Source organism: Orcinus orca, chromosome 4, assembly GCF_937001465.1.
Source record: "Orcinus orca chromosome 4, mOrcOrc1.1, whole genome shotgun sequence".
Lineage (NCBI taxonomy): Eukaryota > Metazoa > Chordata > Mammalia > Artiodactyla > Delphinidae > Orcinus > Orcinus orca.
Window position 1 is genome coordinate 4,492,522 of NC_064562.1, and position 14,645 is coordinate 4,507,166.

The following is a 14,645-nucleotide window of genomic DNA, read 5'->3' on the forward strand; positions in this document are numbered from 1 at the left end:
CTCTTTGCATTTGGATTTGTCAGAATGAGGCAGTACTGGGCTCTCTAGAGAAATCTTAACGGTGAAGAGAGAAAATTCTACCTGTCAGAATGGGGAGGAGGTGGGGTTTTAAAAGAAATGTGGGTGTTCATGTGAATTAACGGTTATATAACTGTCTTTTAAAAAATTGAGACTTGCCAGTAAAACTTATTTTTTCCAAAATCTGAATATCTCCCCTGAATTTTGATGTTCTCCCAAGTCGTTCTTTATTCAAAAGCACAAAGAAGACATTCTTGTGGGAAGACGAACATGAAAATCCACTAAGAATGAATGCTCTACACAACCTCCTCTGCCCTGGTTTATCAGGTGCCCTTCACCTTGAACCAGTGACCAGTTTTGCTGAACTACAGGGGGAGTTATCAGTGAATGTCTGCATCTATCACTGGGCAAAACCAAGTAGAAACATCCTGAGCTCTGAAATCACAAGCCTATTTTATCACATGGGCCAAGTTCCAAGCTTCTCGTGAACAAGACAAAAAAGAAAGTGACAGCTCAGCTCAGAGACCTTCATTAAAAATAACTCCAAAACCCTCTAAAGAAAACAAAGACCGGCCAAACCGTGAGGCTCACCTTTGTTATGGGAAACAAATTGTCATGTTCCATTGCAACTTCCAATGCATTGAAGGAAAACCTGAATGCTGCAGCTCTCTAATCTAAAAGCAAGTGTTGATGTGGGCGCACCTCCGCTGAGCAGGTAGCAGGTGTCTGGTTGTTAACGATCCCTTAAGTACTATCTGCTCTATTTTTCTACTGTGCCTCTCACAGTAGGGTTCTTGCGATTGAAAGTGGAAAAAGCAGGTAAGATCTCTTGGTTTAGGGATGGCGAATGTGGACAAGTCAGTCAATGTGAGGGAGGGTGAAATAGGATTCTGTGACAGTCTGGCCGGGGAGGAAATGTGGAGGATAAGATGCTTTTAAACATTGTTAATTCACTTACTCCCAAAGCACATATTTACCATTGTCCCCCAATATCTGGACGCATTTGGTTCCTGTGTTTGGGATAGAAAGAATTCAGAGTGAGGCATACCAGAAACAGAGGCCCTGCAAAATCCCAGTCCCAGGCAAGGCCTGGGCCACAGCTGGGAGTTTAGTGGAAGCAGACAAGCACGCGTGTAAGGACGATCAGGTTGCGTGTCTGCCAGTTGAAGAGTGTTTTAAAGGGACCAAGTGAAGGAAGGACTAAAATAAAGGCTGAGCTATCAGAGCCAAGCCAAGCAACGGAGAACTGCCGGGCCCCAGCATAGCGAAATGAGCAGCTCTGGCCATTAACAAGAAGAGCCATGTCTGAAGAGGAGCTGAGTGCGTGGGTGGGAAACCAAGTCACGAGTGTTGATTCTACGCTTGACGCTGCATCTCTGGTCTCCACAGGACTCAAGCCCAGTCCTCCAGCCACCCTGACTGAGGCAACGGGCTCCCCAAGGCGTGAAAAGTGTGAGAGCCAGAGACACTGAAAATACGGCACTGTCAGATATTAGAAAGAATCGACCTCTATTAGGTTTTAAAAGGGGAAGGTGGCAGAGAAGCAGAATGCCATAGATTTTACACGTGTAGATTGCATGCAGCCAACCAAATCCTCGATACAAGGGCTTGTCTTAGGAATCCAATTTCTGGGGGATTTAGAAAACCGTTCTTCCAACAAAAATAGAAATGTATTTAGTTTCTTTCCTAACTGTTTCACTAACTGGTTTTCTCGAGGTTGGACTGAGTTAAAATAATCTCCACGTTTCCTCAAGCGTTAGCTAAGCATGAAGCACTTGTGACTTCCCTCTGCCACAGACGATTGAAACAACCCAAACCATCAGCTCTACTTTAGAAACATACGACCCAGCAATCCCTCTGCTGGGCTTATACCATGAGAAAACCATAATTCAGAAAGAGACATGTACCACAATGTTCACTGCAGCACTATTTACAATAGCCAGGACATGGAAGCCACCTAAGTGTCCATCAACAAATGAATGGATAAAGACGTGGCACATATATACAGTGGAATATTACTCAGCCATAAAAAGAAACGAAATTGAGTTATTTGTAGTGAGGTGCACGGACCTAGAGTCTGTCATACAGAGTGAAGTAAGTCAGAAAGAGAAAAACAAATACTGTATGCTAACACATATATATGGAATCTAAAAAGAAAAGGTTCTAATGAACCTATGGGCAAGACAGGAATAAAGACGCAGACATAGAGAATGGACTTGAGGACACGGGGAGGGGGAAGGGTAAGCTGGGACGAAGTGAGAGAGTGGCATGGACATATATACACTACCAAACGTAAAGTAGATAGCTAGTGGGAAGCAGCCGCATGGCACAGGGAGATCAGCTCGGTGCTTTGTGACCACCTAGAGGGGTGGGATAGGGAGGGTGGGAGGGAGACGCAAGAGGGAGGGGATATGGGGACATATGTATACATATAACTGATTCACTCTGTTATACAGCAGAAACTAACACACCATTGTAAAGCAATTATACTCCAATAAACATGTTAAAAAATAAATAAATAAAAACAAAGTGTCCTTCTTTGTTCTGAACCTTTGACTAATGGATGGGAACTTCTGCTTTCCAGGTCTGCCCTGGACTTCCGCTATAAAAATGGGAGCTCCCAGACACTTCCTGTCTCAATATTCCCTTTAGAAAAACAGGAACCGACCTTGACTTCAGAGGGTCGTGATGATGGAGTCACTGCCAAACTCCACAAACATTTTGCCAGTAAAGTCTTGGTTACATCAGGGGGACCTGGTCCTGGGCCGTTTAATGTTGATTAAGGTAGATGAAGAAGCCATGAATTCCTGACTGGAGTGAGCTTCCTACAGTCGAAAGCTCATCACATCACCTCTCTTCTTCAGACCCTTCAATGATTTCCCATTATCTGCGGGATGAAGTCCACGTCCTTCCATAACATAATCCCACCCACTCTCCACTCACCACTGCCAGCCCCTATTCTCCTTTTTCCAGAACGGTTTGCAGTTTCCACGCACACACTCCCTTCACAAGCTTCTCACACATGGGTTCTCTCCACCCTTCTGTACCCACCCACAGTGACTTTGAAGAACTAGTCTGACATTACTGCTTCTAGAACCTTCTGCAGTCCCCCTACCCACCCCCCTATACATACACATCACTCTCTGTGCCTGCAGGCTTCCCTAACCATATCTCCTGGAGGTTTTTACCCTACCCATCTTTGTTTTTTTTTTTAAACATCTTTATTGGAGTATAATTGCTTTACAATGGTGTGTTAGTTTCTGCTGTATAACAAAGTGAATCAGCTATACGTACACATATATCCCCATATACCCTCCCTCTTGCATCTCCCTCCCACCCTCCCTATCCCACCCCTCTAGGTGGTCACAAAGCACCGAGCTGATCTCCCTGTGCTATGTGGCTGCTTCCTACTAGCTATCTATTTTACATATGGTAGTGTATATATGCCCATGCCACTCTCTCACTTCGCCCCAGCTTACCCTTCCCCCTCCCCGTGTCCTCAAGTCCATTCTCTACATCTGTGTCTTTATTCCTGTCCTGCCCCTAGGTTCTTCAGAACCATTTTTTTTGTTTCTGTTTTAGATTCCATATATATGTTTTAGCATATGGTATTTGTTTCTATCTTTCTGACTTACTTCACTCTGTATGACAGACTATAGGTCCATCCACCTCACTACAAATAACTCAATTTCATTTCTTTTTATGGCTGAGTAATATTCCATTGTATATATGTGCCACATCATCTTTATCCATTCATCTGTTGATGGACATTTAGGTTGCTTCCATGTCCTGGCTATTGGAAATAGTGCTGCAGTGAACATTGGGGTACATGACTCTTTTTGAATTATAGTTTTCTCAGGGTATATGCCCAGTAGTGGGATTGCTGGTCATATGGTAATTCTATTTTTAGTTTTTTAAGGAACCTCCATACTGTTCCCCATAGTGGCTGTATCAATTTACATTCCCACCAGCAGTGCAGCAGAGTTCCCTTTTCTCCACACCCTCTCCAGGATTTACTGTTTGTAGATTTTTCTGATGGCCATTCTGACCAGTGTGAAGTGATACCTCATTGTAGTTTTGATTTGCATTTCTCAAATAATTAGTGATGTCAAGCATCTTTTCATGTGACTCGTGGCCACCTGTATGTCTTCTTTGGAGAAATGTCTATTTAGGTCTTCTGCCCATTTTTTGATTGGGTTGATTGTTCTTTTTGATACTGAGCTGCATGAGCTGTTTGTATATTTTTGAGATTAATCCCTTGTTAGTTGCTTCATTTGCAAATATTTTCTCCCATTCTGAGGGCTGTGCTTTTGTCTCGTTTATGGTTTCCTTTGCTGTGCAAAAGCTTTTAAGTTTAATTAGGTCCCATTTGTTTATTTTTGTTTTTATTTTCATTATCCTAGGAGGTGGGTCAGAAAAGATCTTACTGTGATTTATGTCAAAGAGTATTCTGCCTATGTTTTCCTCTAAGAGTTTTATAGTGTCTGGCCTTAGGTCTTTAATCCATTTTGAGTTTATTTTCATGTATGGTGTTAGGGAGTGTTCTAATTTCATTCTTTTATACGTAGCTGTCCAGTTGTACCCCTGAAGCCATTGAAATGCAGTCTGGCTTTTGACCACTCCCCAGTTCCCCCACTTTACCGAAGAAGGTATGTAGTAAGCAAACAAGACAAGAGTGAAGCCCAGCACTGCTTGGAGCCCATGCTCAGTAAACTTTTGTTCACTTATGAATGTATTTAGTTGACCAGCTCAACTTGATCGCTAAAGAATAATACCCTTAGGGCTTTTCTGATAAAGAACACAATGTGCTCTCCATCCAAATTTTCAGAAACAAGACATGATTCCTATATTCCTGAGTCAATATTTTAAGAAAGTTGGCACCCATGTCCAGGACTTCTAGGATTTTGAAGTCAGTGTGTTTCCAAGTTGTGAGGGCATCTGGGTTATTCTCGTAACTCCCTGCAAAGTGCCTCTGTCCTTACCTGAGAGCCTGGGACAACATGAATTGTGCAGCTGCCACTCCCCTGCTCTGGCAGCCATGCCACCAGCGTGCAGCTCACAGCACTGCTCGCATGGGCTCGAGAGGAGAGAGGAAAGTACCCACTGTATTTCTCCTGCTCTATGATGAGACGAGGCAGTACAAGTCAGAGAACAGTGAGCACATTGGAATCTACACTGAATTTAAATGGAAGTGGGTGAGGGGCCTGCACTTTGTCATCCAAGCAGCCCTGACACACAGCGTTCCTGGAACGAGGCTACCTAATCCAGTCTGACAGCTCTATGGCCGTAAAGCAGCATCCTAAAAATAAAGCACACATAATGCATCTCCCATGCTGGGCATGAAAAACAGTCTGATGCTTAAGTGCTACCAAAATGGTGGCCCTTGGGATTCATTTGCATCTCTGTGCAGACTGCTGGGGAGCTTGGCCAAAGTGCTCAGTGGAAGATCATGGGGGGCTGGGGTTCTTCTGCTCTCTCCATAGACATAGTCTGCTTTGTCTTGTCTTAGATACATATTTTTAAATATTTTGTTTAAAAAAGTATTTAAAGGTATCAGTATCACATAGTATCTGGTGACGTCTATCATGATTGATGATTTTTGCAACGACGGTTTGGCAGAAAACATACTGATACATTCAGTCATATTTGCATATACACGATTGTTTACGGTAAAACAAGAAAATCTGGGAAGCATTGGCTTGTATTTAAACAACAACAGCCCTTGTAGCCGTGTTCAGGGTAGTATGGCCATACTTCCTTTGAGTGAAAATATTAACAATGTTAAGTGGTTGAGTTGAAAAAAGAAGTTCAATAGAAAGGTTGGCATAATGGTAAATCAGAAATCACCATGTTAAAATTTGCACATTGTTGTCACTATCCCATGATTATATCAAGTTATATTTGAGAGGTAACGTAGGGCAAGAGAAGCAACATGAGGATACTTTAGTATCAGACAGAACTGGGTACAAATTCCACTTCCACTGCCCACTAGCTATGCGTCCTTGAGCAAATTTCACACCTCACCGAGCCTCAGGATTCCCATATATAAAATATCAATACTATCTGCTGTGTGGAATTGTTAAGCAATGCAATAGTCAAATGACAACAAATGCAGCATAGACACGCTGTGAGGCATAATACTAGGTTCTTTATAAGTTTACAACTGAAAAATACATCATTATTGCAAACATGGATTTCTTTACAAGGCCTTTGATGCTATATTTCAATTCACTTTTGTATTTCCCACACAGATACGCATAGGATGAGACTCTGGTCTAGTGGTCATGGCTGGATTTTGTAGGGTGGTACCCTCCTGGCCCTCCCTACCTAGTTACAACCTTGTCCTTCCCCAAGTACAACCTTCCCATTTTCTGGGATATCTTTGGAGTGACACCTGTCAGAAAATGGTCCAGTATACAGTTCAGGGCCAGTAAACCTGCTAATTTCATATATATATTTTTGGATTCAAGGGGAGTCATCTAGAATTCAAGTTATACAACCAAGAACCTGTCCCAGAGGAACCTGAGCTAGTGGCTCTGGGCCGATAGGATCACCTGTGTCAGTTTTACAAACAAACAAACAAATAAATACCTGAAGATGAGCTTTATCATTGGGACCTTTTGTCTTTGGACTGGACGAACAGAAAGTTCATCTGAGAGGCTGAGGCAGACATATCATTCAGTCACAGCCTCTGACACTCTTTTACATCTCCCTTTGCATCATATGTCTCCTTTTTACAGCCAGGTAATTTACATGACTTTCAGCAAAGGTATTTAATTACACTGGGCCTCTACTTACACATCCACAAAAGGCCTCTCGTAGAGTACCCACCTTATAACAGTTTAGGAGGATTTATTGAGATAATAGGTGCATGGTACTTAAAAGAGTGCCAGTATATGGTAACATTCAATATTACTCTTGCTATGGTTACGGTTGTTGTCTCCTTGAGAAATAAGAGGTTCCCATAGCCCATATCTGTGCAGCAGTACACAAGTCATCAATGTCTAGTTGTGTTAGATAATCAGGTATACAAATAGGTCGTGGTGATAGAGAAAGAAGACACACCTTCAGGACCCCCAAAAGGATTTGGTGAGGAAAGCAGATTGATAAAGAGGAAAGTCTTGGAAGTTACAAGACAAGGGCTTGAATTCTTTCTGGACAATTAACTCATTGTACGACCTTGAGCTGCCTTCTTCTTATCTTTCTTTCTTCTCAAAATTGAGGTAAGAAAGTATCTCCTGCATAGGTTTCTTTGAAAGATTAACTGCGATAAGTCAAATATCTATATTCGACTCACAAGAGACGAGTGATGTTCTTGGTACGAAGCATGAATTTATTTTCACAAACATTCATCAAAAGTCAGAGACCAGAAACAACACTTAAGGCAGATTATTTACAGGACTGGCTGACTATCCACTCTCCCAGATATGAAGAGATCTCCTCCCAGACCAAGCCAGATCATCAGAGAAATGCATACCTAAGCTGAGTTCTGTTTTTCCTCCTATAGAAAACTCATTATCAAATTACATTACAGAGTGAAGCCACAGACCATATATTGATGGTCCTCACAAGAATAAGCTCCATAAACCTTATTATTTACATAATACAGAGGCTGCCAAGGATATTTTTCTTTACCTTTTCAATGAGTTATTTATAAGAATCTCAAGGAGAAATCCCAGCCTGGATTTGGGACTAAAATGGTAGCACTTGTCCTGAGTTTTTGAAGCCAGAAGCAAGTACAGATTTACTGTTTGGAGTCAGTGAAACAGACCAAAAATGCATTCTTGCATTCATTCAAAAATATTTATTGAGCAACTACTATGTGCCAGACTCTCCACTGGGATCTGGACATTCAATGATGAACACGACAGGAAACGTCTCTGCCTTCGCAGATCTAGAGCGTAGTGGGAAAGAAGAGATGATTAAATAAGCAATTATAATTATACAGCAATGATATAGAATGAGCCAGAAACAGATGCTGGGTAACAAGATAAGATCTATCACCCCCTTAGGTACCTAGGGAGGCGCAAATAAAGCTAAGCTTGGACCAAGAGAAGACTAGGAGGACCCTAGAGGGAAGATCCACACATCTGTGGAAATCAAGGGAAGAAAGACACAAGTCAGGAAAAGACTAGAAGTAGCTGAGTGAAGAGAGATACCGAGAACCTAAGACTGTTAATCCCCTACCGTGACCGGAACTGATCTATTTATGTACTTTGCATCAGTACAATGTCTCTGTGCGTAGAATTATATTGTGTAGGGTGCTCCTAACTATAAATCATGTCCTAGCCTCCTGAGGAAACTGGTCTGATTTTATGACTCTCAATAACTACATTCTAGTAGAAAGGATCAAAGAGAGAATAAAGGAAGTTCTGGTATTCCTTGAGATACAGCCTTAGGTATTTAACTCATCATATTGAGAGTCATGTCAATACAACCTTGTTGGCTTCTTTCCATCATCACTTACTTCTGCAAAGAGAGAGGAACCCCAGTCTACACTGGAATTATAAAGGCCTCCTTCAAATTTAATGCAACTGCCTTCTTCATTCCCAAAGATGCTGGATATTCAGAGAACAGAATTAAATACCTAAGAGGTATCCTGACACCAAAAAGTTTAAGCCAGCAGGAGACCTAGGTTTTAGTCCTAGCCCTGTCACATGAAGAAATGATATGTATCCAGAGAAAACGCTAATTCGAAAAGATACATGCACCCCAGTGTTAATTGCAGCATTATTTACAATAGCCCAGACATGGGAGCACCCTAAATGCCCACTGACAGATGAATGGATAAAGAAGATGTGGTATATACACAATGGAATATTAGTCAGCCAAAAAAAGAATGAAATAATGCCATTTGCAGCAATATGGATGGACCTAGAGATTATTACACTAAGTGAAGTAAGTCAGACAGAGAAAGACAAATATCATATGATGTCACTTATATGTGGAATCTGAAAAAATGGTACAAATGAACTTATTTACAAAACAGAAACAGACTCACAGACATAGAGAACAAACTTGGTTACCAAAGGGGAAGGGGAGGAATTAGGAATTTGGGATTAACAGATACACACTACTATATATAAAATAGATAAACAACAAGGACCTGCTGAGTAGCACAGGGAACTATATTCAATATCTTGTAATAAACCATAATGGAAAAGAATCCGTAAAAGAATACATATATGTATAACTGAATCACTTTGCTGTACACCTGAAACAACACAGCATTGTAAATCAACTAGACTTCAATTAAAAAAAAGAAATGATAGGTGAGGCTTGGAGGCTATATGAGTAACTCAGTGAACATGGAACCTCATGTGCTTCGTGTAGTAACACCAACAGCAGTATTTATTGAAGATTTACTGTGTGTCAAGCACCAGGTCTACGTGTGTTCCCTGTATTAACTAGCGACAAACTCATGAGGTGGGTACTGTTGTCACTTAGAGCTGAGAACATGAGCGTTTCTGGGTCACAGGTTGGTAAATTCAAACCCAGGGGTCCAGCTCCAGAGCCCAGCCTCCTAACCACTACTTTCCTCTCTCAACTTCCGTCCAGGAGCTCCCAGGGAAGCCGGAAGGACAGATCAGAGTACCATGCCTCATTCAAGCACGCATCACCTCTTCTCAGGGCCTTTATGACATGAGTGAACGGCAAGGGAGCCTTCCAGGGGGACCCTCTGCCCTGCTTGGTCCAGGAGAGGCTCCGTGTGTGCCTGCTTCTCCATGCCCACCTGCATACTCCCTCTCTCCAGGGTGGACAGAAGTGGTAGCGTCACCTAAGCCCAATGGCTAAGAGCTGACGTTTTGAAGTTTACTGGGCCTGGGCGCAAAACCCAGCTTAACCATTAACATGAGGCCAGTTACTTTGCCTAAATAAGCCTCAGCTTCCTCATCTCCCAAGTGGAGATAAGAATCGCACCTACCTCCTAGTACTGCTGTGAGAAACACAGGAGTCAAGATGTATAGAGACTCTATGTCTCAGGCAGCATCGCGCTTAGCAAATAGTGAGCACCCTCTAGAAACGAACTTGTATCACCATTTGATAGAATGTCTGAGAGGCTTCTCACATCAGCATCACACTGGTGGAAGACTTTGTGAACTTGAGGCATCGAAACACACCTGTGAATCTGCAGCACGTAGCCACGAGCCAGGCTGAGTAGGGAATGCCAAGTCTTTCTAAATAAACCAGTGGTGCTTCAAGAAGTACCCATTCTAAGACTAAATTATACCCCTGAAGCCATTGAAATGCAGTTTGGCTTTTGGCCACTCCCAAGGCTTTAATCCATTCCAGTCCAGACTCCATGGGAACTGGGCTGAAATGCTATGTTTTGTAAGGAAATAGCCTTTGAGCTTATAATCTCTTTGGGGTCCATTTTAGCCTCTTGGGCCAGCCTGGGTTCAGAGTGGCAACTTCTGGAATCACTCTGCTTTCAAACACAGCCAAGGACCCACCCTACTTTGTGTTGGAACGCTGGAATAGCCTTAGGATTCAGAGAAAATCCTTTCTGTGGCATGAGCACTGTCACACGCCAGCCCTGACGCCTGCAGCTGAATCGGCAGGCTGCACACCCCAGAACCTGCCACGATGTTTGTCACCTGACGGCATCTCTCGGCACTCAGGCTCAATAAACCATAGTCATGGACTTGGAGAAACCACGTGGCTGGTCAGTATATACACTGAACAAATCACCTCTTTTGGCCTCATTTTCTTTGTAAACTAAAGCGGTCACGTCCATCGTGAAAGATGAAGGGGTTAATTCTAACATGGTCTGGCTCTGGGCCTCTTAAAAAGATTCCATCTGCCGAAGAAAGATAACCCTCTTTGCCTTTATTTTTAAAAACTTCCAGTGCGCAGGATTCTACTTACTTCCATACAAACCCGGTTACTAATATGCCTGACTGTCAGCAAGCTCTCTGCCTCCACCCCGGCTCTCTCTCCTGATCACACAATTGCCACTGGCTTTCATCAGATGTAATAAGCCTTCGGGAAGCGCGGCGAGGGAAACGGAGAGCACAGATTGCACAGCGGGGCTTCTCTCACGTGTGCAGCACAGCATCGCCCACGCACTCTCGTGTCCTCCCAAAGCTGAGAAAATCGAGGATGCCAAGCGTATGGAAAGACGTGCTGCTGCTGTCCAAATGGGAAAGGCGGGTGGAGAAAATCATTTAGAAAAAGAGGCTGAGGGAAAAGAGAAAATCAAGCCCAATCCAACAGCTGCAAACAAGAAGCCCGGGAAACGGTTACCTTGGATGAACTCGGATTTCCTGCTCACAGAAGGCAGGGTCCGGTTGAGTCCCAGGATCCTGTCCAGGTGGAAGGCAAACACCTCGCTCATGTCCAGAGGCTGCTTGAGCAGCCCGCAGGGGCTGGGGCCGCAGGCGGGCCCCGCGGGCCGGCCGGTCCCCTGCAACACCAGCAGGCGCGCTCTGCTCCTGGGCCAGGCCGGCTGGAGACCCGCCACCGTGCCGTCGGCCAGCAGGCGCATCCGGCCGATGTCTTCTCCGCTCAGCCACGACGGGGCGCTCTCGCTGTAGATCCTGATGTTGCTTCCCTCGGCCCGGGGCAGCTGCACATCTGCGTCCCCCCCTTGCGCTCCCACACCCTGCATCCACCCCCAGGGTCGCTCCCCAGCCTTGGCCAGGTTTCCTCCCAGGACGTGCCCGGGCACTTCAGCATCAGCTGCCCTTGCAGCTTCCTGAGGCCGAAGGGACGGTCCGACCAAAGTCCCGGGTCCCGGGGCCTGAGAAGCCACCGCATACTTCTTCCTGCGCTTGGGTTTCACGGTGCCACGGATGCTGGCGGGCTTGCTGCGCTTGGAGCGCAAGGTGATGTACACCACGTTGGGCTGCAGCGTGGTCCCATTGCCCTGGGACTCGGGAGGGGCCAGCGTGCCGTCCAGGGGTATCTCAGGGAAGGGGGCCTCGGCGGTGGCCCGGCTCCAGCGCGGCCCCTTGCGCGCGCGCCCTCCGTGCGGGGCAGAGGCGCGCCCCACCTGGCTCACCAGGAAGCCCAGGTAGATGGCGCAGGCCGTACCCAGCAGGAGGTTCCTCCTGGTCCTGGGGCGCCGGCTGCTCCAGAGTTTCCGCACCCTCGGGACGCACAGGGAGGAGAGGAACCAGTTTATGAGTTGCCCTGGCTTGTCCGGACAGCTCATTTCTGAGCTTCGTCCACATGCTGCACAGAGTTTAAAGTCTGCCGTTGGCTCCTTCTGGCATGATGCATGGTTTGCTGAACGCAGCTGTCGCCTCCACTCAGGTGTCTACGTGGTCTCCAGTGGGTCGAGGAGGAAGTTAAGGGCTGGTGATGGAGCCGGGCAGGCTTCTGACACTGGCCACAACAGACCTTCTAAACCCCGACAGCCTCCCCGAGGAGAAGTCTGGCTAGTTCCTGGGAATGAATGGAAACAGAGCGAACTGAGTCACAGTCTCAAACTCGGTCAGTTCCTCCACAAGAGGAAAGAAAAACGCGGAACCTTTTCCTTTCATCACTATCACCACGAAATGATTTTTTAAGTGAGGTTTAAAAAAAAGTAGAAACAAGATAGATGTATAGATTTGATATTCAGTTTCAATTAGTGAAAACCAACCACCAAAATCCAAGACTATTTTATAACTTGTAGCTAGAGTCATTTAATTTGATCCTGAAGGAAAAGCATTAAAATTGGACAAATCCAGGCTTATCGTTTTGAAATTCAGAAATAATTTAAGAAAAGTAACCACAGGTTTTAGAAATCTGTAGCTATCTTCTATTTATTTTTAAAAGTCCTGCTTTAACTAGTTGGACGGAAGCACCAAGTATTAGCATTCAAATTCAGAAACATATTCTCTTAATCGTATGGTACAGTCTTTTCTTCATAATATATTCCATTATCTTACTTTAAGGGTTATCATAATATAAAGGCATACATGCCCATGTATCTCGGAAGCAATTACATTTATTCAGTCACACACACACACACACACAGAAACACACACACACGTAAACACAAAACACACATCTAACTTTTTTATTCCTTTTCTTTTCACCAAAGTCAGCTGAAAGAAGAGAACCAAAAGCCCTCTAGCTCTACTTTTTCACATTATTAAAAAGAAGAACTGGTAAAAAGCAACCTTACTTACACAGCTGGCCCCGTGCTTGGCCCCAGGAAGAATGCAATCCCTGACTCTAATGCAAAGAACTATTAAAGGCTGAGGCATGTAAGTAGAACATATTTCATGGTCAAGAGTGTTCCACATTTCAAATATTTCAGCTCTGCTTTCAAAGCTCCCTTGAAAACTCCTGATTGCAAAGCAAAACGGGTACTTGTTCACTGGCTGCTGACAACCCACTTTTAAGATGTGTAAGGGTTTCTTTTTTTTTAATATTGTAAAAAATAAACTTTAATTTTAAATTCTGGAAAAAAAAAAGCAAATGCCGTATTTTTCCACTTATTTTTAACTCCTGGGAGCCCTCTAGTGTCCTGTATGGAAACAGACTCAGAAGTGTCAGTCTTTTTGGTGTTAAAAAGCATTAGAGAGTGTTCGCTTAGCAGCAGTGAAATAAACACCTCATGAGGTGAAGGCATTCACCTCTCTATCCATCCCAGCCACCGGGGATTAGAGCAGCAACGTTGCCAGGGACTTACCTTTCCATCCTGGCTGTGTCCAGAGTAACACTGGCCTCCCACCGCTTCTGAGAAGAGAAGGCCCAGAAGTTCAGAAAAAGGCAAGAAAGGGTTAATGCAAATGAGGGAGAAAAAAGAATAGGCCGATAAGAGTACACATCGGTGGGAAGAGACATTTGTAGTGTGCCGTTGCCCGGTGCAACAGTTCACAAAAAGAAGTTGTGGATTCTCCCTGATTGGAGGTTTCTTTTAAAAACAGGTTAGTGATTGCTTTAGGTGGCTTGCATGTCCGGGCACAAAGGCAGGGGTTGATGACCTCCGGGTCTCACTTAGACTTATTGTTTTTGCTCCTCAGCAAATAGAGTCTAGAAGGCACGCAGGCAGGCAGGGGCCAGGGAATGTTTTCCCCACAGGAAAAGAAGGTTGTTATGGGGGGGTGGGGGCAGGGAGTGGGAATTAGAGAATGGTGTGTAATTGTAAAAAGACTATATTTAACAATGCGGAAAAGATCAAGGCATTGGAATACGTGTAGAAGGAAAGGATAAATTTCCAAGTGATCAAATACCAGAAATTATACTAGAACTGTTCCTGTAGCTCTCAGACTCAGACCATGCTTCCTAGAAGCACCCATAGATTCTGGCTAAACTGCATGAGAACTTGAGCATCAAATTGATTTCCTTTGCTCTCCAATACTCTTTGTTTAATTTTATTTTATATTGGAGAATAGACGATTAACAATGTTGTGTTAGTTTCAGGTATACAGCAAAGTGATTGTTATGTATATACATGTATCTATTCTTTCTCAAATTCTTTTCCCATTTAGGTTATTACAGAATATTGAGTAGAGTTCCCTGGGCTATACAGTAGGTCCTTGTTGGTTGTCTGTTTTATATATCGTAGTGTGTATATGTTAATTCCAAACTCCCAATCTATCCCTCCCTACCACCTTCCTCCCTGGTAACCATAAATTCATTCTCTAAGTCCGTGAGTCCGTTTTGCAAATAAGTTCATTTGTATCATT

General features: G+C 44.0%; 1 protein-coding gene across 2 annotated transcripts in view; it reads right to left on the reverse strand.

Annotated features, from left to right (window-relative positions):
• The window catches only part of GASK1B (golgi associated kinase 1B), a 42,827-nt gene extending 28,837 nt beyond the window's left edge, over nucleotides 1–13,990 (reverse strand). The window contains exons 1-2 of one of the 2 annotated variants that reach the window (XM_033421557.2): nucleotides 13,646–13,990; nucleotides 11,266–12,408 (exon numbers count right to left, since the gene is read on the reverse strand). In XM_033421557.2, the coding sequence (XP_033277448.1) occupies nucleotides 11,266–12,175 (910 nt within the window). In that variant the 5' untranslated portion in view covers nucleotides 12,176–12,408; nucleotides 13,646–13,990. Of the gene's footprint in view, nucleotides 1–11,265; nucleotides 12,409–13,139; nucleotides 13,389–13,645 lie in introns of those variants that run through there. The other variant, XM_004266166.3, reaches the window with a different exon arrangement.
• Between the last annotated feature and the right edge of the window lie 655 nt (nucleotides 13,991–14,645).